The 21,967-nt window shown below is 53.8% G+C and overlaps 1 protein-coding gene across 2 annotated transcripts; it reads left to right on the top strand.

The window, feature by feature from the left end:
* Nucleotides 1–758: 758 nt before the first annotated feature.
* UCK2 (uridine-cytidine kinase 2) lies at nucleotides 759–21,040 on the top strand. 2 transcript variants are annotated; one of them, XM_064454560.1, is made up of 7 exons: nucleotides 759–1,151; nucleotides 11,548–11,683; nucleotides 12,643–12,739; nucleotides 13,589–13,731; nucleotides 17,579–17,676; nucleotides 19,981–20,029; nucleotides 20,592–21,040. In XM_064454560.1, exons 1-7 carry the CDS (start codon nucleotides 1,053–1,055, stop codon nucleotides 20,729–20,731), a joined length of 762 nt encoding a protein of 253 aa, XP_064310630.1. In that variant the 5' UTR covers nucleotides 759–1,052; the 3' UTR covers nucleotides 20,732–21,040. The 2 variants fall into 2 exon arrangements, with proteins under 2 accessions (XP_064310630.1, XP_064310629.1); XM_064454559.1 differs by having other exon boundaries at nucleotides 762–1,151; nucleotides 11,548–11,707.
* The last annotated feature ends 927 nt before the right edge of the window (nucleotides 21,041–21,967 follow it).

The raw sequence follows: 21,967 nt of genomic DNA, 5'->3' as shown, positions 1-21,967 counted from the left end.
GTGGCAGCCTTTTATGTATTTGGAAACGGTTATCATGTGTCCCCGTAGCCATCCCTTCCCCAGGTTAAACACGCATGGTTCCTGCTGGCCTTCTGCAAAGCCAGACTCTAGGCTGCTCCCTAGACCCTACTGGAGCCTCTCCATCAGGCCCCGCCTTTCTCAAAATACGGTACCCCGTGGCGGTGGTACCCAGCAGAGTACCAGTGGTACCAGTGGTACCCAGCTGCCACGTCCTGCCTACGTCCTGCTACGTTTACATGTCCCAGTGGGATGTTTGCCTTTTTCACAGCAGCAGGGCATTGACTCTTTGATCCACTGCACTCCCAGATCTTCATCTGTGGAAGGGTTGGCTAGGCAGCAGATTCCCATCTTGCATTTTCATGGATGATTACTCCTACCTAAGTATAGTGCTTGGCACTTGCCCGCATGGACTTGCACCCTACATTTTTGCCAAGCCTTTTTTCCATTTTGTCGAGAGCATTTTGACTTTGCTGGCTTCCAGAGCGCTCACGGCTCCTCCAAGGCAGGTCCCACTTACCACAGACATAAGTGTAATTTTTATTCCTGGTTTTGGGTTGTTAATAAGCGTTCCTAAGTGCTTTCAGGACCAGGGCCCCGGTGGGGTGAGAGAAGCCAGGGTGCGGGACATATAAGGGGGGTCCTTGGTCCATACTCCTTGGGGCCCACCTCGGTGTGGTCCTAGTGCTCGCTGGACGCTGACGGGCAAGCGGGCAGCAGGACTTATCGGGCAGAGGGTCGAGCCAAGCCGGCGGGGAGAGGGGGCGAGGGCCGGTGCATGTGGCGGCCGCATCGCCTTTGTCCCCAGGCGGGCGAGGTGCGGGCCCGTGTGGGCATTGTACAGCCCACCGGCGGGCTGGGCCGGAACATGTGCATCTGCAGCAGGCACCTGGCAGGGAGCCGCAGCGCCGGGGATGTGAACCAGGCGGGGAGGAAGGCCCTTGACTCATCAGTTAAATCCAGCCCCGCACGGAGAGGGGAGGCGGAGGAGGCGAGGCGGCGGCGCTGCTGCTGCTACTACTAGCAGGGGGAGGATGGCGGGGGACAGCGAGCAGAGGCTGGAGGAGCACGGGCAGCCCAGCGGCGGGGAACCGTTCCTCATCGGGGTCAGCGGCGGCACAGCCAGCGGCAAGGTGCGGGGCTTCGCGGCGGGGTCCGGGGGAGCCCCGGGGGTGGGGGTGGCGGGGGGGGGGACCCGGGTGCGGCGGCCACATGGCAGCGCGGCGGGTCCGAGCGGCCGCCTCGCCACGTGCGCCGCACCGGGACCGGGACCGGACCGGCGGCGGGGGTGCCGGCGGTAGCGGGGCCGGGCGGGCTCGGTGCCCCGGCGGCGCACGCTGCGGCCCGGGGAAGGACGATCCGGTGGAGAGAACGGAGCCGCCGAGGCCTTCCCGCGGGCGGCGGCTGCGGGAGTTCCGCGGCCGCGAGTCCCGGGAACGCGTGGAGGCTGGGGGTGCGTGGGGCGTGTGCAGCCTTTACCCACCCGTCCGCCACCCGTGGCCGGGACCCGGCTCCCCTCCGCCGCCGGGGTGGGGTGGGGGGGGCTGCCGGAGGGCAGCGGGCAGGGCTGGGGGCTGTGCGGGGCGTGGGTGGCGGCATCCCCCCAGCAAAATCCTCCCGCCCGTGCCTTTAACGACCCCTTCCTCCCCGTCATCCTTTCACTTGCAGCGTCCCAAAGGGCTGCTCGCTCCCGAGGGCGCCTTGGGTGCGATGCAATTTTTTTTTTGTTTTTGTTTTATTAATGATGCCCGTCGTGCATGGGGGTGCCCTTTTCTAGCCAACTTTGGGGTAGCAGGGATGGAAATTGTGCAGTAAATGCTGACTCACAGCGGCAGAACGATCTCCTTGCTGCGCCCGGGAGGGGATGGTCCTTGGCAGCGGCAGGTAGCAGCGGGGCGGGGGGCTGCGGGGCCGGCCGCGCTGGGCTTGCTCCGGAGGGCTGCTACACCCAAACTGCAGCACAGCGCAACTCCGGCAACGCCACGGCTTTTTCTTTCTTTCTTTCTCTCTCTCCCTTTCTTTCTTTTTTTTTCCTTTTTTTTTTTTTGTTGTTATTTCATACAGTCCTTCTTTATTTGTTTAACCTGAGGCAGGTTGCTTTTTCTCCTAACACGAAAATTACTTTTTTTTTTTCTTAAGAGCGGTGAAACCAGATCCACAGCTAAGCAGCCCTCCTATGCAGGGCAGCACAGACATTCTACCTACGTTTTTAAGAGGCATTTCAGAGAACATGACTAGATTTGGAAGTAGCAATACCTTTAAAATATTTTTTGCTAAAGAAACTGAACATGGGCCATCACAGGAGCAAGGCAGAGCCTTGTATCACTGAGTTGATTCATGTTTGGAGGGGGGGGCTTTCTCTCTTGAAGGATGGCATAACCCAACTGCTGTACCTCAACCCATAGTAACAGTGTTCTAACAATGTCTCTTAGTACCCTATTGATTCTTGGACCACTGTTGCTGCTGCAAGAGGGAAAAATCCAGATATAACAGGGAGGGATGGCGAGAGAGAGGATGCAGTCTCCTCCACTGGGAACCGAAGCTGGATCGTTCCTGCAGCACAGCTCCTGGTGACTCAAACGCGCTGGGTTTGTCTGCTCTCTGACGCGTGGGTCTGCTTCTCTGTAGCTGTCCCAATAACATTGTGTCTGGTGCTGCTGAACTGTTATGTCTCTGAACACTGTGTCTCTGGCCCACAAGGTAAATGCAGTGATTACGGTACCATACGCCACAGTTGGTCTCAACTTCAAAGTGAAAATGCTTAGTAGCAGCAGGCTGCCTTAGAAAAAAAAATAGGGAAATGGTTCTTTCTAGCAAGGGAGATGTACTAACTGGCTTTTCCTGTCTCTCAGCTTTGATTTCCCCCCTCCAGTGACTGCTGGCTGCTAAAAACCTCTGGGCAGTGCTGCCTGTTGAAGGGAATCCAGCAGATCAGTACAAAGTTTGTGGGAAAAGGCAGCAAAAAAAAAAAATAGAAAAGCTTGCTGAAGGAGAAGCAACAGGAGAGAAGGACCTGGGGCTGTGCACGCAGACCCTCAAATTCACATTCGATGCAGCTTCAAGGCAGGGGTGCAATGAGGCTGTCCCCTATCTGGCTAGTGACAGTGCCTTGCGCTAGGCAATGCTGAGTGCTGCAGCATGCTCTGGGAAAGCAGCAGTGGGGCCAGTGTGGTTTGCTTGTCAAAGGGCTTGCCAACAGCTAAAATCCAACCTAGGGGCTGCTGTTCTGGTGTGCTGGCTCTGGGTGAAAACAAAATGCTCCTAGACGGAAAGTGAAGCAGGCACCTTTCCTACTGGGAAAGCAGCAAATCCATCTGGCTTGCCTTCACACCAATTGAGGGTTGTTGTCATAACACACCCCTTTGGCAGCACACCAGCGCGAAGATAACGGAGGGCATTTGCCTTCCAAGGGCCCCCCAGCTCCTCCCTCTGCTGCTTTTGTTGAGTCTGAGATGGAGGAAAGAGTCTCCCTGGTCCCCCACATCCCTTTCAATGTACCAGCACAGGCAGGCTGTGGAAGCAAGGGATCCTGCTTGTAGCTTGCTGCAACTTGTGTTGTGTGGTGCCCTGGGGAAACTGGCATCTGAAGCAGCCAGCCTTCCCCAAAGAGCTGGGGGGAGTGTTTGGCTGGTATTTGTTAAAGGCAAATTGATGAGAACTCAAATTCAAAGATTGGCTGTGGTTCCCTAGTGAGCAAAAGAGGCTTGAGCAACTTTCAGTACTCAGAGAGGAGGTAAAAACCTGAGCATCCTCCTGTGTTTAGCTCTTAAAAGAAATTTGGACTGTGTTGGGTGTGAAGCTGGGGAGCCGCAGAGGTCCTGGGCAGGCTGTGATGCTTGTAGCCTCTCCAAGGGCAGTGCCAGCTGCGTGGTGGCTGTTTTGTGTCAGCTCAGCTGGGACAGGCACTTCACAAAAGCTTGCTGGGAGGCAGCATTTCCCCCACTGTCCCCTGAAATCCAAGCACTGTGCAGCCCAGGCAAAGCTTACGGCAGTCTCCTGATGTGGAAGATATGACATGGCATTAAGACCCCCTCCTGTGCCAAAGCTGGAGAGGACTGCAACCACCTCATTTTCTCAAAGGAATTTTCAAGGCTGGTTGTAGCATTTTCTTTCATCCTATATGATTTCAAGTGCCCTGCTAAAGCTCTTGTTTCCTTCTGTACCCATGGTCTTTGTGCTAACAGCTTCTTCCCTCCCACAAGAGATTCCTGACTACCAAGGACTGCAGCAGGCAAGGCAGGCAGCCAGGCTGCGGGCTGAAGGGAAGTTCAGCAAACTGACTACTGGGATGAGCTGGAAAGTGTAGGGATACCTCCTTAAACTATTCACGTGTCCTCACTTCAGTTTAGCTCCTGAAACCCTGCAGCTCTGCTGGCGGTGCTGGAGTGGCTTGCTCCCAGCAGCAGTAGAAGCATCTGGTGCTGGGGTGGTTGCAGGGGTGGGGAGAGCTCTTCGAACTCAGGCTGAAGCATTAATTGCTTGTCCCTACATGCTGAAAAGTGAGATGCTGTTTGCTACCCTCCAAGAGGACGTTCTAAGAAAAGACAGTTTTACAAAGGGCTGAATGCCTTCCTTGGCTGTCTAGCCCTCCAACTAATGAGGGCTGAATATGGGTGTCACCATGGTCTGGTGGCTGCACTGTTTGGATCTTTAGTTAGCACATAAAGTTGGAAATATCTGTTTAAACATGCAGCCTGAGAGTTTCCAGACTGCAGAGCACCAAAATTGCAACATGTGTTCAGCCAGGTATATTCTTCACTGTTAATCCATTGAGGCACCATTTGCTTTAAACACCAAAAACACCATCTGAGGCTGAGCTGACTGCCTAGAAGAGTGAGCTAGCCCAAAGGCTGGTATGACCCAGCCAGGTCATCAGTGAAGCAGTGGTCCCAGCTGCAGTGCATCTCTGCATGATGCATTTCCCTCTCCACGTGAGTCTCCTTGCATGACAGAACTCAGATCCCTATACTAGCAAGGGCTGAGGTCTGCTGCAGCAGCTTGGGGGTCACTGCCACCGTGTCACCACCTGTATGCCTGGCAGAGAAGCCCAGGGGAGACTTGGCAGTGACCTGGGGAGGGGAGGCACGGGAGGGGGACTAGCAGGGGTTGCAGCAGTCCTGTGTTGGCTCAGTACCATTTCCCGGTGACGTTCCATGGCTGGCAGGAGCCCTGAATCACAAGGTCTGACTTGTTAAATGCTGGTGTCAATGCATGCTAGAGACTCGTCAAACTTTCTAGTAGAACATCGTTCTGTGCCAGCCCTGATCAGACTGATACACAGGATGTTTTGACGGGTCAGCCCTTTGCTGTAACTGATTGAACGTGTGCGAGTTTGTTATGGAGCCTGCTTACCATAGTCCTGTGGACTCAGGCAGCTCCCAGCCATGGAGTTGTCAGTAGGGGCTTGAGAAAATTATCCTGTGTCTAAAACTGGTGGACTGGGAGGGATTGTTTTAGGGGGGATGTTTTCTTCCTCATGCGTAATCTCTGTTCAGATCCTCTGTGTTTATGTGTGCCTGTTTATGCTCTAGCCCAGGATTGCTGATCACATGCACAGTGTCCCAGAGAGAGGGAATAGAAACCTGGCTATCCCAGCCCGGGACTGGTTGGCCTGCAGCTTGCAAAGGGAAAGGCAGGAACAGTGAACCTGCCTGGGAAAGCTCTGGGTGGAGGCCCAGGCTTTTACTACAAGAATAGCAAGTTTCCAGTCCCAGTGCTGCCATACGGATGTGCTGCATTAGGACTGGAAAGGATTGCGTGGGTCACGAACTAGCTCTCTGTAGTTGCAGACAGACTTTTAAAAGATGCTCTGGGACCCTTCCCAATTTGGTATCTGTTCTGTGTGTCACCCCAGTCCACCAAGCACTTTCTAATACTCTATATTTACCATAACCTCACAAGAAGGAACAAAATCCACAACTAGTGTGCTGCAAGACATGAGCTGGAGAGAAGGATGGCATTGCTATGGCTCCTGATTTCAGGGACCCAACTGAGTAAAAGTCCCCTGTGATGCCTGGAAAGGGAACCATGCTACAGGGGACATCAGAGGAATGAAACAAGTAATCCCAGTGCTCCCTGATGTGATCTTAGGGAAAATCCTGCCAGATCCCAAAATAGGAGACTATTTTATCCGCAAGCAGGTGATGAGGACCCCCTGGCCAGGCTCCTGTGGATGCAAAGCTATTGACAGACCCTGGCAAGCCTGTTCACATCTAGATCTTGCAGGAAGGGGGTCATGGCAGTGGTGCCTGTAGATACAACGTCTGGGCTTCTCTCCTTGGTGGGAGGTAGGACATGACTGCTGCAGTCTGTCCTTGCTCCTGGCTGTAACATTTGTTGTGGGCCAAGGGCATTGCTCTGCTGGGGAGGACTGTCCTCATGGTGAGCAGCCTGCAGAGGAGGCAGGAGCCAGTGCCTCTCTTCCTTCCATACTGGAGCCCTGCACATGCTTCTCCTGGTAGGTCTTGCTTCTAGCACAGCCCTTCTCCCTTTAACTGCTTCTGAGGGGGCTGGAAGTATCAGTATTTCTTCAGGGCTGAAATCCCTTTATGTGGTGTAAGTCACTTTTGCTAGGTGTCTAGTCTAGAGTCCTTGGGAGGATGGGAGGTCCTCCCTGCTGCTGTACTGGAAGCCTAGTAAGCAGCTCAGTGTAGACATTCCTCTGCAGTGCCAGGATCCCGGGGGATGAATGGACTGCTCTGAGCAAGTGGGGTTTGGCATATTCACATGTGCAAGGCTTATGGATTCCTCCTAGCCCAGGACAGGCCTTACCAGCCGAGGCACAGAAATGCCTGTACCGCCCCATCTGCCACAGCAAACCTGGGGCAGAAAGCATCACCTGTGTCCTGCCTGGTACCTTTGTGTGGCAGTGAACTGTAGCACTGCCTGTCATTTCTCTCTAATATCCATTTGCAGTCATAATTCACTGGCTGATCAGAGCTACCCAAGAGGCATTGTGGGATAATCTGCATAATAATATTGGGGAATTAGTCAACTCCTGAAGAATATCTGAGCAGCTGGCTATAGGCCATGAGTGAATATGAATTAAATATGTAATGTAATTAATATCTTTAAAATAAATGTCAGGGGTAGGCCTCCGAACACCCATCTGTTGAGTTTCTTCCCCTGTGTACCACTTCTCCCCTTTTGGGAAAACATGCTGGAGTTCTTCCCCAGGTGCCCTCTGCGTCTTCCCCTCCTGGCAGAATAAAGCTGTACTTCTTCCTTAAGCACTGGTTATTTGTGTCCTTGGTTCAGAGGAGGAATCCTGCAAGGGTTGCTGCAGCCACTTCTGTGCAGGAACATATCTCTGAGCTCCCTTCTTGCACTATGGTGTGCGGATACCTCCCTCTCAACTGTCTGTGTGTAGTGTCGGTTGGTTTGCACAGCTTTCCCAGGAAGAAGCCTGGGGGAGTGCAGTTCAGTGGGTCACAGCAGTTTGCTCAAACCTGGAGCTGAGTTCCTCTCACTGTAGCATGTGGAAAGTCATGAATGATGGTAGAGAGGCTGGGGCTCCCTGCCTGCATGCTTGCAAAGTCCTGCATCGGTTTCGTATGGCTCACATAGGAAAGGTCCGCTTGGCAACCATGGAGGCTCAGAGGCTGCTGTGTCTTATCTATATTTAGTTTTAAACAAGTTCTGGAGGAGGGGAAGGCTTTTGCTTGAGAAAGAATCCTGTTGCCGGGAGTGTGCTGCGGCTGAATCACCATCAGCGTTCGCTTTGGGTCATGGCGAGGTGTGCACGGACAATGTAGATCTGGGGAAGGGGCTGAGCGGAGTCAAGGAGCCCTGTCATGCATCTCATCTTCCTGCAGATGGGATGTGTCATGCAGGGCAGAGCTAGGGATGGGGCTCAAATCTCAGAATTTCTGTATTGGGATTCACCTATAGGAGCATGTCATCTTCCTCAAGTCGTCTTCAGCAGTCCTGGGCTTCTCGGGGAAGAAACAGTTGTTGTTTTCACCCTTGGGAGAAGTGGTTGCTGTTATGAGCCAGGCAGTTAGGAGTTGGCAAAGGAAGGAATCAGATCCCAGGTTGTCCCTTCAAATGGGTTCTGAGTGCATGTGTTGGCACCATGTGTCCCCTGAATTACTGTGCATCCATGCTGGTTGCAGCCTGGGACAGTACTTTGCAGTCACGCTTTGGTCTTTGTCTTTCTGGGCACCTGCAGACCTCCCCAGAGCCTAACCACTATCAATTCTATCAATTCTAGTTATTAGTGAATTTTTCACACTTCAGGTTAACGTCAGTCACATGTACGTATGCAGTGCTGGTTTGGGAGAAGGGGGGGACATGTGTCATTCATTTTGAGGGATGCTTTCTGAGGCTGAGAGTTTCTCTTTCCACTGTGTAGGGGAATTTGTAACCACTGTGTTTCTGGTTTTTCTTCCTCCTTTACATAGGGCGTTTATCAGCCAAGGGGAAAAACTGCCTGTCCAGCTGAAGGAGGTATTCAGACTGGCATCTGGGAATGCCCCTCGCAAACCATTTTTGTTTCTGTCACAAGTAGTGGTGGGGAAAGGAAAAGCCTTCTTCATTTAGACCTGAGGTGGGCATTATTTCTTACCAGCCCCAAAGAATAAGCTGCAGGACTCCTCACTGGGGTTTGTTGCACTGCTAAGGCAAGCTGAACGCAACCCTCACGTTGGAGGAATATGCCGTGTCCCCTACTGTCCCTATGTCCCACTGCAGTTATGCAGGTATCACATGCAAGCCATGCCCTGGCCCACAGCTGCCTTCTGTGGGACCAAGGTGACGTGTGCCACTTCCCAGACCCCAGAGGTGACATCCCTGCCCACCCAGGCACCACAGTACACTGGACCCAAGCTCTGTCCTGAGGGTAGGATGTCCCTGTGATCATCTTTCTCTACCACTTCTGATAGGTCTCCAAAGCCCACCAGAGAAGAGGGAAGGGTCTGTAGCGTCTGCTGGATGCTTTTGCAAGAGCCACTTGCCACCCCAGAGCACAGGGTGGTAAATACATCTGGGATATGCTCCGATCCTTGTCCTGGCCCCCTGTTGGAGGATGTACATGTGAGCCAGGACTTATGTTCCTGTCTCCAGCTGCTGAGGGCTACTTTCTCCTTGGGTTTTTCTCACCATCAGATGTCTCGAGTTGTGGAGTATGGAACAGCGGGGTGATTTGCAGAGCTGGTGGGGACCCTTCACCACTTTCCAGCATCAGTAGGCAAAGGATTAGTGTGCATAAGGCAGAAGAAAGACTGGCCGGACCTGTCTGATGCCCTGAAATTTTTTGATTGTCCATCTGTGTGCTGAGGGCCAAGGGGAGAATGTGAGTGCAACTGGTCTGTTGCTTTCACTGATCCAAAGTAATGGAGCCCTGCTCCCTCCCCCTAGCTGGGGAAAGCAGTTTCTGGTGCAGATCTATATGGAGGCTGGGGATCTGCCCAGGTAGCTGAGCTGGAAGGTGGTTTATTCCTAATTGCAAAGCACCTGGGAAGTTTGTTGTCCTTGGCAGCTGTGGACAAGGCTGGACACTGCTGCGCCGCATCTCCTCGCTGCACAGGCAGCACAGAAAGGCAGCAGTGTTCAGGGGAGAGAGCAAGGGAAGAAAAGTGGAGAAGAGACACTGTGCACGCCCTGTTTTTGTAAAACCTTTGGGATACAGCTGGATAAGCAATAGGGCTGACGCAGGCTGGAGAAGGATGTGGGGAGTGGGAAAACAGAGGAAAAGGATAATAGGCTCTGGCTTTGTGTTTGCATGTGCCAAAGGGCAAGTGACTGGCACTGACTTGCAGTGCTTTGTTCTGGGTAGTAGGAGCTTGCTGCAGGGCAGGGCTGCTGCCGCGGCTCGGGAAGTGCAACTTGCCAGCTGTGAGAGGCAGGAGAAGAAGGTGGGGGGCTCAGGGAGACCCCATCCTTGACCCAAAGCCCAAAGTAGTGCCCAGGGCTGCAAGGACTGCTGTTGGGCAGCCGGAGCCGGTTCGCTCTGCAGCAGTGCTGTGTGTGGAGGCTCTCCAGCTGAGCTGGGGCTGACTCACAGCGCAGTGGTCACAGCCAAGTCAGGTCAGCCTGGCCTGGAGGGGAAGACATAGTCTCTGGGGACAGGAATGCCGTCAAATCTTCCAGCTTCTCAGGCAAACAGCCTTGCCCTCTGCCTGCTGGGGTGACCTCCTCTGCCAGGCGTGCCTTCCCCCGCCCTGTTCCTTCTCACCACCGCTGTCTTCAGCTCTGCATCTGGAAGTTGCCAGCCAGGTACAGAGCAGGTAGTTGAGCCAGTGGGAAGGTGGAAACATGGAAAGAGCCACAGGCAGGCTGGGGCAAGCAAACCTCTCTTTGCAAAAAGCAGAGTGCTTTGAGTATTTGTGGTAACTGAGACCAGGAGTGGCTCAGCTGGACATCTGCAGCAAGCATGATTCGCAGGAGGTGAAGCAGCTCAGTTTGGCACTAGTAGCACCCACCTCTCCTTAAACAGTGGATGCTGCAGGCAGGAGTGAGGCTGACGTGCAGGGCTCCCACAGGCAGCAGAGCACTCCCCCGCTGGCCTGACCTTGGCTCTCACTGGCGGGGGCAGGCATGCCGGCTGCCAGTTAGTGATGCAGTTAACACTGCTGTGTTGTGCAGCAGCCAAGGACTCATATGACTAAGGAAAAGGGACTGAAGCAGGTTTTGGGATTTGTCCCCCAAGCTGTGCTCTGATTCATACGATGATGGCAGAGGTCCAGTATGACCCTCAGCCACACAGCCGGTGCCTGCTGCGGTGCCAGCAGGGAGATGATGCCGGCCACCAGCACCCAGCCCACTCTGCATGGCGTGCAAGGTGGCAGTTCTTGTGCCAGAAGTGCTTGTGGGGTTCTTGCACTGGCAGCCAGAGCCACGTGGCTCTTCAGCTGCTGGCTCTGCAGTGCCCTTAGCCTCGCTGTGCAAAGAGACAACAGGCATACGCTTGTAACTGTTCGTCCCAGCCCTGTCAGCTGTGGTAGAGATCCCTCACAAAATCCCAGAGCTCTCCTCCTGGTGTCTTTTCATCCTGGGCTTTATTTAGGGTATAACCTGGCTCTTCCTTTCTGAGAACTCTCTCCCTCCCTGCCCACGTAGTGGTGGAGTTTCTGGGCTGAGCCAGGGCTGGGGCAACCAAGGCACTGAGAGTGCCTGCCAAGGAGGAGGCTCAGCCCTGGTGCCACATACAGCTCTGCTCCCTAGGGAGCTCCTGGGCAGGCAGCAGCTGGCCCTGGGGGTATGGCTGAACACAGGCGGCTGCCGACTAGTTTTCTGCTGCAGTTTGTGCCTGGAATAGGTGCTGTGCACAGGCCATAGGGATGGAAGGCAGGAACACAGGGAGCAAGCTTGGTGCTGCTTTCACACTGAAGGGCCCCACGGTGATGCCCCTAGAGCACTTTTCCCTCAGTGGCTTTGGGCTGTGCCTTTGAGGGGACCATGAAGTCTCAGCTGGAGTTCCAGCAAGCAGTGCCCCATGCACCCAAGGATGGCTGTTACATGGGTCATCCTCCCTGTGCAGCTCAGACACCACTTGCCACTGACTTGCCTCCTTTGCTGTTCCTTTCCCAGTCCTCAGTATGCTCCAAGATTGTCCAGCTGCTGGGCCAGAACGAGGTGGACTACCGTCAGAAGCAGGTGGTGATCGTGAGCCAAGACAGCTTCTACCGGGTCCTCACCTCAGAGCAGAAATCCAAAGCGCTCAAAGGCCAGTTCAATTTTGACCACCCAGGTGAATGGAGAACAGGACTGAGGCACTGCCGCGCAGTGGGGGCGAGGGCTGGAGCGGAACCCCCTGTTCCACCAGCAAAGAGACTTTCATGGACACTGGGACTCTGTCTCTGCATGGAGCAGGAGTTGGGTGGCTTAGTTAAGCTCTTCTGGAGCTGGGTGCATCCCTGGCAGGGTGGCTGGGGGACACCTGTGTCTCCTGCAGTAGAACTTCTGTCTCTTAGGAAAGAAAACTGTCTCTGGGGTGGAGTGTTTGGGATGAGAAAGGACAGGTTTTGAACCCTCAAGCTGCTTGAGACATTCCTCTTCTCTCTGCAAAAACATCCCCCTTGAAAACCTTTCAGCTGGGTTGGGACCAGAGAGATCTGGCCTGGCACAGGCCCCTGGAGCCAGCAGCTCTGTGTCCCTCCTTCAAGGAGGGAACTGTCTTGTGCAGCTGCTTTGCAAACCCCTCCCCCAAGGGGGCTGTGCCCTGTTGCTACAACAGGGGCTCTTTGAACCATCTCTGGACTTGGTGGGGAAATATCAGAGCCACTGTCCCTTCGTCCCCACAAGGACAATGGCCAGAGACAGTGAGCACTGAGCAAACAGAGCCCTGTCTGTCCGGCAGCTTGAGGCTGAAACACTGCTCTAGTCTCTGCAAGGGCTGGAGCCCTGGAGGAGATGCCTTCCTGAGCCCAGGCTGTCAGCACCACCATACAAGGATGGTATTGATTTCTGTGGGCCAAATCCCAGGCTGGTGCAAAGCAGTGACGCCCCAGGGGCTCTGGGGAAGTGGTGCTATGCCCATAGGGACTTGCAGGGCTTTCCTCCCAAGTCTGTGCGTCTGTCTGTCCCCAGTGTGGGCTGCCAGTGGCTCTGACTAGGATAAGCTCAGCATCTGGTGGGTGGGAGAGGTTGCAAAGCTGCCTCGGATAACATTTCCTCTCTCCTCAGATGCCTTTGACAACGAGCTGATTGTGAAAACCCTCAAAGAGATCACGGAAGGGAAGACGGTCCAGATTCCTGTCTATGACTTTGTGTCCCACTCCAGGTCTAACAGCTGCCCCTGCCTTGCTGTGCCTCTGCTAATGCTCTGCAGCACAGCATGCAGCCTTGCCAGCCCAAACTGGCTGCCCCTCTGCTTGTGCCTGCTCTTAGGCACCTAACATGCCAAACGAAAGTTTCAATGCTAACTACTCCAAACCCCTCGGTTAGAGGATCCAGGGCAGATACAGGTGCAGTCTAAGGGTCTGGAAAGCTGCACAGCCATGCAGTTGCATCCAGCAACATGCAGGCATCAATGGAGGGGGGGTTATGGCCCCCCTTTTCTTCCCTGATCCACACTTCCTCTCCCCATAAACTCTGTGTTTGCAGCTTTAATGAGTATTCCAGGCTCAAACAGCCCAGCACTGCCAGGAAAGGAGGAGGACAACAGTTCTTTCTCCTGTAACTCTTCCCTTGCATGTGTTCAGCTTGTTTTTGCATGTCTGTGTTGGTTGTGGATGGTGTGACCCTGCTCCATTTCCCACAAAAGCACTGTGGTGTCAGAAGAGTGCTGACACCAGGTTCCCAGGGGAGCAGAGCTGGCCTTTGCAGGTTCACATAGGCTTTCTGGGCTTTACGGCTTGGCACATAATGTTTGCAAGCAGCAGCTGGCTGAGGTGGGGGGAGAAGGGCTAGTCTGCTTCCTGCTCTGCCGTTTGTCCTTCTAGGAACTGTATGTATGCTTTGGATTCCCTGCACTGTGGTGGAGTAGGTCTGCCCTCTCCTCAGTCATTCCCCTGGAGCAACAGTGATGTCCCAGGGTTGGAGTAGTGCCTGGGACCACCACTGTTTCCCCCTACCTCTCTTAGCTTGTTTCCCTCCACCAGCATATTTTGACTCTCCTTCCCTTTGCTAGGAAAGAGGAGACGGTGACTGTCTACCCTGCTGATGTGGTACTCTTCGAAGGCATCCTGGCCTTCTACAGCCAGGAGGTGCGGGATCTCTTCCGCATGAAGCTCTTCGTGGACACGGACGCAGACACCCGGCTGTCCCGCAGAGGTGAGGCCCGAACATGCCTTGTTGCAGCAGGGACAAAATTGTCACTTAAGTGATCTGGGCAGCTGGTCGCAGAGGCAGGTGACAGTGGCCGGACCAGAACTGGAATTGACACAAAGCTGTGCTGCTGCTAGCAAAGAGCTGGGGAGCTTTTCTTCCCCAGTGCAGCATGTCACATAAGGAAACTTATGGCAGTGGGGAGCACCTTGCTGCATGTCTCTTTAAGATTCAGTGGGGTTTTTGCTGCCTTGTCTGGAATTCCTCCTTTGCATGTAGCAGTGTAACTACTGAAGGTGCTGTGTCCTCACATGGCCCTGTGGTACCAGCCCTGTGCCATCAGCTGAATGGCAGCTACTGTTGGTCAGCAGGTACGAGCAGGGAAGGGTGCAATGGGCACAGCAAAGTGGCTCGGCAGCTCAATCAGAAGGCAGTGCCTGATGGATCTGCTCAGGACCTGGGGTATGGGTGTGCTCAGAGGATGGCATTTGGGTGTGAGGGTGTCCGTCATGGATGATGCAGATAGGGAGTTTGGTTTTACATCTTGGTTGTGCAAGTGCAGCCAGTGCAACGTGGAGCCTCTTTGTGGTACCTGGCACTGGGGTGATGGCTTTGGGGGCAATGAGCCCTAGAAACTGGAATATCCCTCTCTAAGACTCCTGATGTCCAGCTGGCTTGGCTGTGGGTTGCAAGCTGACATAGGAAGGACTCCAGCTCTGCAAAGTCTGCATGGTTTGAGATGCAGTTAATTTCAAAGCAACCTTTGGGAGCACGGTCACTGATATAGCACCTGAGTCCCCTAGATGACTAAGAAAGCATTTGGGGACTCTTGGGGCAGAATTCAGTTCCATCTGAATGGTCCCTCCCCTGCCTGGCTCTGACAGCCTCCACAGGGTGTCTGGGGGTGCAGAAGATGTCTTAGAGGAGAGGTCCCATGCAGTCCTCTGTGCTGTGATGAGAGGAGTGTGTCTCAGTGTGTCAGCCTGTGGCTGCTTGCTTGCATGGGCTTGTTCTACTCTGATGGAACTGGTCTTGCCTGCCCTCCTGCTGTCAGACAGATACACAGCCTCCTCTGCTGTTGGTATGTCATCAGTGCTGATTAAAAGCTCCTTTTTACACATCCTTCTTGACCCTGCCCACTGTTCTTGCATGACTCATCCAGGGAGGTGACAGCATAGTCATTGCAGGGAGCAGTATTAGCAGGTCACAGATACACATTTGCAATATCTCTCAATGTAAGCCTTATCCCTTAAGCAAACTGCTGTGCAGGAACTTGGGTTCACGCCCTGCCACAGGGTAGCACACGTTTTTGGCAGTGCCCTGTATCGGCTGTCTGAAGGCAAGGCGTTGCCTTGTGCATTTGCAGTGCCACATGACCATGTGTGCATCCCAGTTGTACTCCAGAGTGTGTGGTTTAGTCACTTTGGACCTGATACATAACTGTGAGCTCAGGCCTTGAGAACTGGTCGAAATCCCATCGACTAACTGAGACCATCCAGCTGCTGACTGCAATACAGAGCTAAACTCTGTTGTGCTGCAGCTGTTGCGCAGGGTCCTGAGCCACATGGGCCCAGCCATTCCTGGGGTATTTCTTCCAGCCACCATCAATTGCTAAAGCCTTGCAAAGGGACAGCTAGGATGGTGGAGGTGTTGGTGTCTCCTAGTTAGGGCAATTCATCGGTCTTATAGGGAACTGACCATTTGGCAGTCTCCTGGCCTGCCGTAAGCAGTTGGTAGGACCACTGAAGCAGCAAACCTGTTTCCTGATGTCTCCCTGGCATTTCTGGGAAAGGAGAGCCTGCATGTGAGGTGCTGAAAATATAATCATGTTCCTGAAACATCGCTGGAGGCAATTTATAGCAAAAGTCAAGATCTTGCATTGCAACATGGCTCTGAGTCATCTTGCTCTCCCAGAAGTCCTGAAGAGTTGCAGCAATGGACTTTTCAGCTGGGTAGCAGCGGGAGAGAAGGTTCCTGGAAATGCAGCTGACAGCTCAATTAATCAGTAGTGCTGGGGTTCAGTACGTGCAACTCACACTGTCCTCATCTCGGCACTTCTCCCAAGAAAAACGCTGCTACCAGACCACAAGGGGCAAGGTCTGTCAAGTGCCTCAAACAGCCTGATCCATGCAAAGCTGATTCTGGCTGAGGTCCCTTGCTGCCCCATCCTTGGCCAGCATCTGTAAAACAAAGACCAAATCAGATGTCATGTGCATGTTTTGGGTCTGATTTGAGTGATGTCTGCCTCTGGCTCTGGAAGGATGCTGATCCATCCTTGGGACATTTGCCTGTCCTGCAAGTAGAGGGTGATACTTCCAGATAAGGTGCTTGGTCTTAGCCTGGATTGCTGGGATCCATTGCTTTGGGGCCAGCTACAAGACAGTGGGTGCTTGACTTGTGTTTCTGTGTGTGGTGATTGCCCTGCTGGAGTCTGCCCTGGGAGCAGGCAGGAGAGTTTTGCCCTGTCAGGACCAGCCCCTACAGCCTGGGTACTTGGCCTGTGCAGCGTGCAGGTCTCCCGCACGCCATCGCAAGTGGGTGTGCTGCAAATATACCTTTGCTGTGCTCCTTCTCCACCGCAGAGCAGCCAACAAACTGGGTGTGGGACCTGGGAAACAAAGGTCTCTGTTTTATTTTCCTTGCCTGTTTTTCTATATTGTTTGATCTGGGGCTTGCTCCTGTTCTCTGGAGAAGGCAAGGAGCTGGCTAGAGCAGCCTGGGCTAGGCTGAGCCATTCCTGGAGCAAGCAGGGAGCTGGCACACATCCTGCTGCCAGCTCTTTCTTACCCCCATCACCTCCCCTGTACAGGGCTGTGAAAGGGCATACTGCAAATCTGCTGGCTGAGGGCAGACAGAGCCACGGGGATGGTGCCAAGCCAGCACTGGGAGAACAGCACTGTCCTGCCCCTGCAAACACACGGGCACTGGCTGCCAAGAAGGCCGTGCAGGCTGGCAGTGCTATGGCTCAGCTCTGCTTGGCAGTTGGAGAAAGCTTGCTCTGAACCCAGTGCCAGGCACTAGCGTGCTGGGGAGAAGCCAGCCAGCCCCTTGGGGAGATCCAAGAGCTGTCTGCTAGGCCACAGTGCTGGTTTGGCTCTTACAGCTGGATTGGATTCCTGCTGAACTGGGGCACTTTTCAACACTGAAGTGGCTTCAGACTGGAGATGGCAGTGGCCCAAATACCTCGTGCAAACAGGGTGTAAGGCCCTAATGGCAGAACAAGCAGGAGGCCAGTTTGCCCTCCTGCCTCCTTGCGTCCTCCTGAGCTGATCTTTTCCAGGCACCCCCTCAGCCTTTGCTTGTGGGAGCCTGCTTCTCCTTCCCTGCCCACTCAGCTGAGGACAGCACAAGGAGCCTGGCAGAGCTGGGTAGGTGGGTGAGTTTTACTCTCCTCACCTCTGCAGACCTGAATTAAACTGCACCTTAATGTGTATATGGGTGAACCCCACTGTTTTTCTATTCTTTGGGCACCTCTGCACTGGGACGACTGGGAGAATGCCCCATCCTTAGGCCAAGGGCAGTGCAGAGTGACAGGAGGGATGCAAGGGCTGAGGCTGGGAACAGTCAGGACTGGGGTGGCATTGGTTACAGCTGGAATGTACTTGTAGAGCTGAGAAGGGATGGAGGCCAAGAAAAGCCCTTAGGTCAGCCAGCCCTTGGGAGGGCTGGAAGGCTTGGAAGTGGGTTAAAAGCATGTAGCTGGGCTGGAGTGTGCTCAGACATGTGGGCAGCAGCATCCAGGAACAGACCTCAGGCAAAATACCTGGGTGGCTGGCCAAAGGCTGTACTGAAGGGAAGGGGGATGGAGTGATTCTGTCTCAGCTCCTGACAGTGCCTTACACTTTTCCCACAGTGCTACGAGACATCAGTGAGCGAGGCAGGGACCTCGAGCAGATCTTATCTCAGTATATCACCTTTGTCAAGCCTGCCTTCGAGGAGTTCTGTTTGCCAGTAAGTAAGGGGAGTGAAATTCTCAAAAATGCCTCATGCCCTGCCCAGCTCCTCGGACAGGAGCATTTTGTGCCCCAGAACTCAAGTCTGTCTGCCTCACCTTGCTCCCTCCCTGCAGGCACTGGCAAAAATGGGGGTGCCAGTGCTGACCGGGGCAGGGTGAGGTTGGGACTATTTATACGGTCACTGCCTTCCTGGTGAGATCACCTTCCCCTGTGGGAAGGCTGACAAGGCAAGAGAAGCCCCTCCCTGCGCAGAGTCTGACAAACCAACACCAAGCATCTCAGCAGATGGCAGCCCAGGAGGGATGATCCTTGGGAGCAGGAGATCCCTGCCCCCAGGCAGTGTCTGCTCTGTCTGCCTCCTGTTCTGGGCTATCCTGCCTGCCCTTTTCACCCTGCAGTGCTGCTGGCTTCTTGCTGGCTAGATGCCTGGGAGAGCAGGGGAGCTTCATCCTTCACTCTGTGCTGCAGTGTGTGGCCTTGCAGGCTGCATTTCCTGGCTGCTGAGAGGTCAAGGTGTAAAGCAGACAGACATCGCTTGGGGCCAGGGTTGCAAGGTCTGCCTAGAGAAGGGAGGCTACTCTGGGAGCTGATAATCGAGGCAAGGCTCCCTAGCAGACAGGAACTTTGCATGCGGGAGACCCCTGCAGTCCTGCAGAACCTGCAGGTCAAATAGCACGTTTGCAGGACTAGCCATTGCCTACCAATCCTGGCTCTCGTGCAGAGGAGCCTGCGCCTTAGTTCTCAAGGCTTTTCAAGCAGATGTGGTAGTTATATAAAGAATTTTTTTCTTATTCTGGAGGAACTGAGCCAGCAGAGTCCTGCAACCTGGGAACTGCTGGCCAGCACCATGGGCAGGAATTGAACCTGTGCCTCCAGCCTCAGGAACATGTTTGTGCCTGTCTCTGTGGCCAGCTCTGCCCCTTCCCACAAGAGGGGCAGATTCTTTCTGTGGTGCAAGATCTTTTCCTAGTTCCTGGGCAGCACCTTCTTCTCTGTCTCACTCAGTAGTGGCTCTGGGGACCAAGGTCCAATTCCAGTGTAATCCCAGAAAGGCTTTTCCTGAGAGGCAGGTCTAGCTTGGTGGCTCCCCTCCTTGCAAGTCCCCAGCAAGGTAAATCTGCAGCTTTGTGAAGCAGCAGATGTTGCATCAGTCTCTTCTGTGAAAGAGTCTGTAGGAGGACAAAATGTGAAACAAGGAGGGTAGAAAGGAACCCCTACCCACCCATTTTGAAGTGGTCTGATCCCAGTTCCAACCTGGGTGGCTCAGCTGCAGAGCAATTGCATGAGGATATCAAGCAAGCTCAGCAACCACTGTTGCTGTTACTCAGTTCCTAAACCAGCTCCAGGCTAGGTGGTCCAGCATGTTCTGGTGATTTTTGATATAGCCGGAAGCACCTGGAGGTGTCAGATGACACCCTTCACCCAGCAGGCTGGCTTGTTTACTGATGGGAGAGCTTGGTTGTCAGTAAGCTGATCAGCTGTAAAAGCTGACACAAATAGGGGAGGAAACTGAGACTGGCACCTGCAGGTGAAAATAGGTCAGGATTGGTGTCCTGAATCAGACCTTTTTTGCAAGTGATGCTGGTAGAAAATTCTCCCCACGTCCCAAGCAGATCATGTGGCTGTGCCCTGCATGTCCACACAGCCCAGGGATGCCAACTCTTGCTCTTGTACCAAGTCTGGCTGAATTCAGGGGGGAGCTTATTCCCAAAAGCAGCAGCTGCTGGCATCTTGTGATCATGAGGCTTTTTAATTTCAGGTTTTGTTAGCATGCCTCTTACTGGAATCTGTTTGAGCTCATGAAAATGGAGTCAAGGTGCAAAGCATGGTTCTCAAAACACAGATCAGAAGACAAATAAGAGCACTGAAATGTGTTATCAGACACAACATACCTCCCAGCAGGTTTGGGTTTAGGAAGGGGAGGGGAAGGACCTACCCCAGGAAGCAGGGACAATCATAGAATCATAGAATGGTTTGGGTTGGAAGGGACCTTTAGAGGTCATCTAGTCCAACCCCCCTGCAGTGAGCAGGGACATCTTCAACTAGATCAGGTTGCTCAGAGCCCAGTGCAACCTGACCTTTGATGTTTCTAGGGATGGGACCTCTATTACCCCTCTGGGTAACCTGTTCCAGTGTTTACCACCCTCACTGTAAAAATTTTTTTCCTTATATCCAGTCTAAATCTACCCTCCTTTACCACTTGTCCTGTCACAACAGGCCTTGCTAAAGAGATTGCCCCAGTGCCCCAGCCTGATGGGTCTCCACTTTCTCCATAATGCAGTGCTTTCTCTCTTCCCAGACCAAGAAGTATGCTGACGTGATCATTCCCAGAGGAGCAGATAATGAAGGTGAGTGGACTCAGACCCTGCTGTTACATCCCGGCAGCTGGCCTTGGGCTGTTGCTGTTGCTGTTGTGGCAGAGTTAGGCAGGAGGCAGCAGGACCTGCCACACAGAGGTGACTCGGGCCACTGCCACCGAAGAGGGTGCTGTTACCACACACGCTGAGATGAGCCTCTCCTCTTTGCTCCTGCCCAGAGCATTAGTGACTGGGAGATTGTGATCTTCTGATCAAGCCTGGGAGTGAAGTGCCTCCAGGCAAAATCCTGGTTCATCCCACACAAAGGCAAATGTGCTTCTCCATGGCCAGATGTGCAGCTGGGACAGCCAGGTTTCCACCTGGCTGGAATCAGCCTGACCATACTGGCTTGAGTGCCAGGCTCAGCTGGGGCAGAGGGATGAAGCCCCAGCAGGGCAGCTCCTCCTCCAGGGTTGCAGTTCCCCACGATGTGGTAGGAAGAGATAAGAGCTTGGGAGACAGCTGGGTCACCATCTCTGGCTTGGCTCTAGTTTATTTGCAGTGATCCTAATGCAATCTCTCTCCCATGTCTTTCCCTCCCTTTTGCTCACAGTGGCCATAAATCTGATAGTGCAGCACATCCAGGACATTCTTAACGGAGGACTCAGCAAACGCCAGAGCAACGGCTACCTGAATGGCTACACTCCTCCCCGCCAGCGGCAGCCCTCAGAGTCCAGCAGCCGGCCTCACTGACCCTGGGCGGCAGGCATGCGGCTGGGGGCGGAGGGTGCTCGGGCCCTGCCACTGCCCCTCTGTACATACTGTCCGTTCATTCCCCCCTTATCTATTTAAGAAACCAGACGGAGACGAATGCCTTTAATTTTGTATGTTGGAAATGCTGAATGAGAAGCAGCCGGCTGCTCGGGAGCCTGGACCGCCCACAGCTCCTGGCCTTTCTCAATAACTCCTCCAGCACGGAACCGGCTATAAATCTCTATAAATATAGAATTGCTCTATTTTTGTGTAAATGCAGAATAACGTAAAATTACTTGCCATAAGGTATTGCCAGGCTCAGTGTTGCTGGGAGGGTCCTGGGAGATGTTGCTGTCAGAATCCTCTCCTCAAAGGTGGTAAGGAAGGAAGAGCATTTGACAATTACTTTAGTATCACAGTGGTTTCCATCCTGGGGAAGGGACAGGCTGTGGTGGAGGTGGCAGCTTGAGTATGATGTGGATTTTGTGACTGGGCTGGGGTTGTCTCCTGCTGTTCAGGTCTGAGCAGCCAGGGTTTGGCTGGCAGACATTGCACAGAGCCACTGGGAGTTGGTAAAATGATGTGTAATACCGTCACTGTCTCTGCACCTCCAGTTCTCAGTCCCTCAACAGCATCCCTTTCTGTGTCTGATACCCCTTCCCACCACAGGTGTGGTTCTGCTATCACACCCTCCAGCAAGGACCTGGTAGGTGATGCTGGGTACGTGATCATCTAAACATGGCAGCTTGCGTCTTTAGCAGTCTCACTGCCTGGCTTGGGTGAAAATGGTGCTTGGATACCTTTAGCCCCTCTGGAGCTCAATGGCCATGTGTGTGGTAGGACTCCTAGCTGAGCCCTGGGCTTCAGCCTGGGGAAGCCAACCTGGAAGCTGGCTTGTAGAAAGTCAGAGGTGTGTCTGTCATTCCTTGCTTGGAATGGTTTTGCTCTTGGATGTGGGATTTTGGGTCTGTAAGATATGGTTAAGGGAGAACCAGCCTTTTCTGAGAGAAAGGGGTGATGGATGATGAAAGGCAGCTACTAGGTAGCCTGTCTGAGGGGAGGCAGCAGTGTGCAGCGGTCCCTGGGCTGCCTGTCATCCCTATATGGGACCTTCACAGGTCCCAGCTGGGCAGCATGAAACTGGATGCCCAGGAGTCCTCTGCTCCCCCTTTTCAGAGCATGCTCTTGCCTGGCCTGTGTCCGTTTCATTGCGTCCTGGTGAAGGGCACTGTGTCC

The sequence above is a fragment of the Phalacrocorax carbo genome, chromosome 6 (genome assembly GCF_963921805.1).
Source record: "Phalacrocorax carbo chromosome 6, bPhaCar2.1, whole genome shotgun sequence".
Classification (NCBI taxonomy): domain Eukaryota; kingdom Metazoa; phylum Chordata; class Aves; order Suliformes; family Phalacrocoracidae; genus Phalacrocorax; species Phalacrocorax carbo.
Note: the sequence above shows the minus strand (reverse complement) of the source record. Positions and strands in the feature narration are given on the sequence as shown.

Coding starts and splice junctions, on each gene's coding strand:
- UCK2 (XM_064454559.1), top strand. CDS start 1,053: ATGGCGGGGGACAGCGAGCAGAGGCTGGAGGAGCACGGGCAGCCCAGC. Junction 1,152..11,547: donor GCGGCACAGCCAGCGGCAAG/GTGCGGGGCTTC, acceptor TTCCTTTCCCAG/TCCTCAGTATGCTCCAAGAT. Junction 17,677..19,980: donor TCGAGGAGTTCTGTTTGCCA/GTAAGTAAGGGG, acceptor CTCTCTTCCCAG/ACCAAGAAGTATGCTGACGT.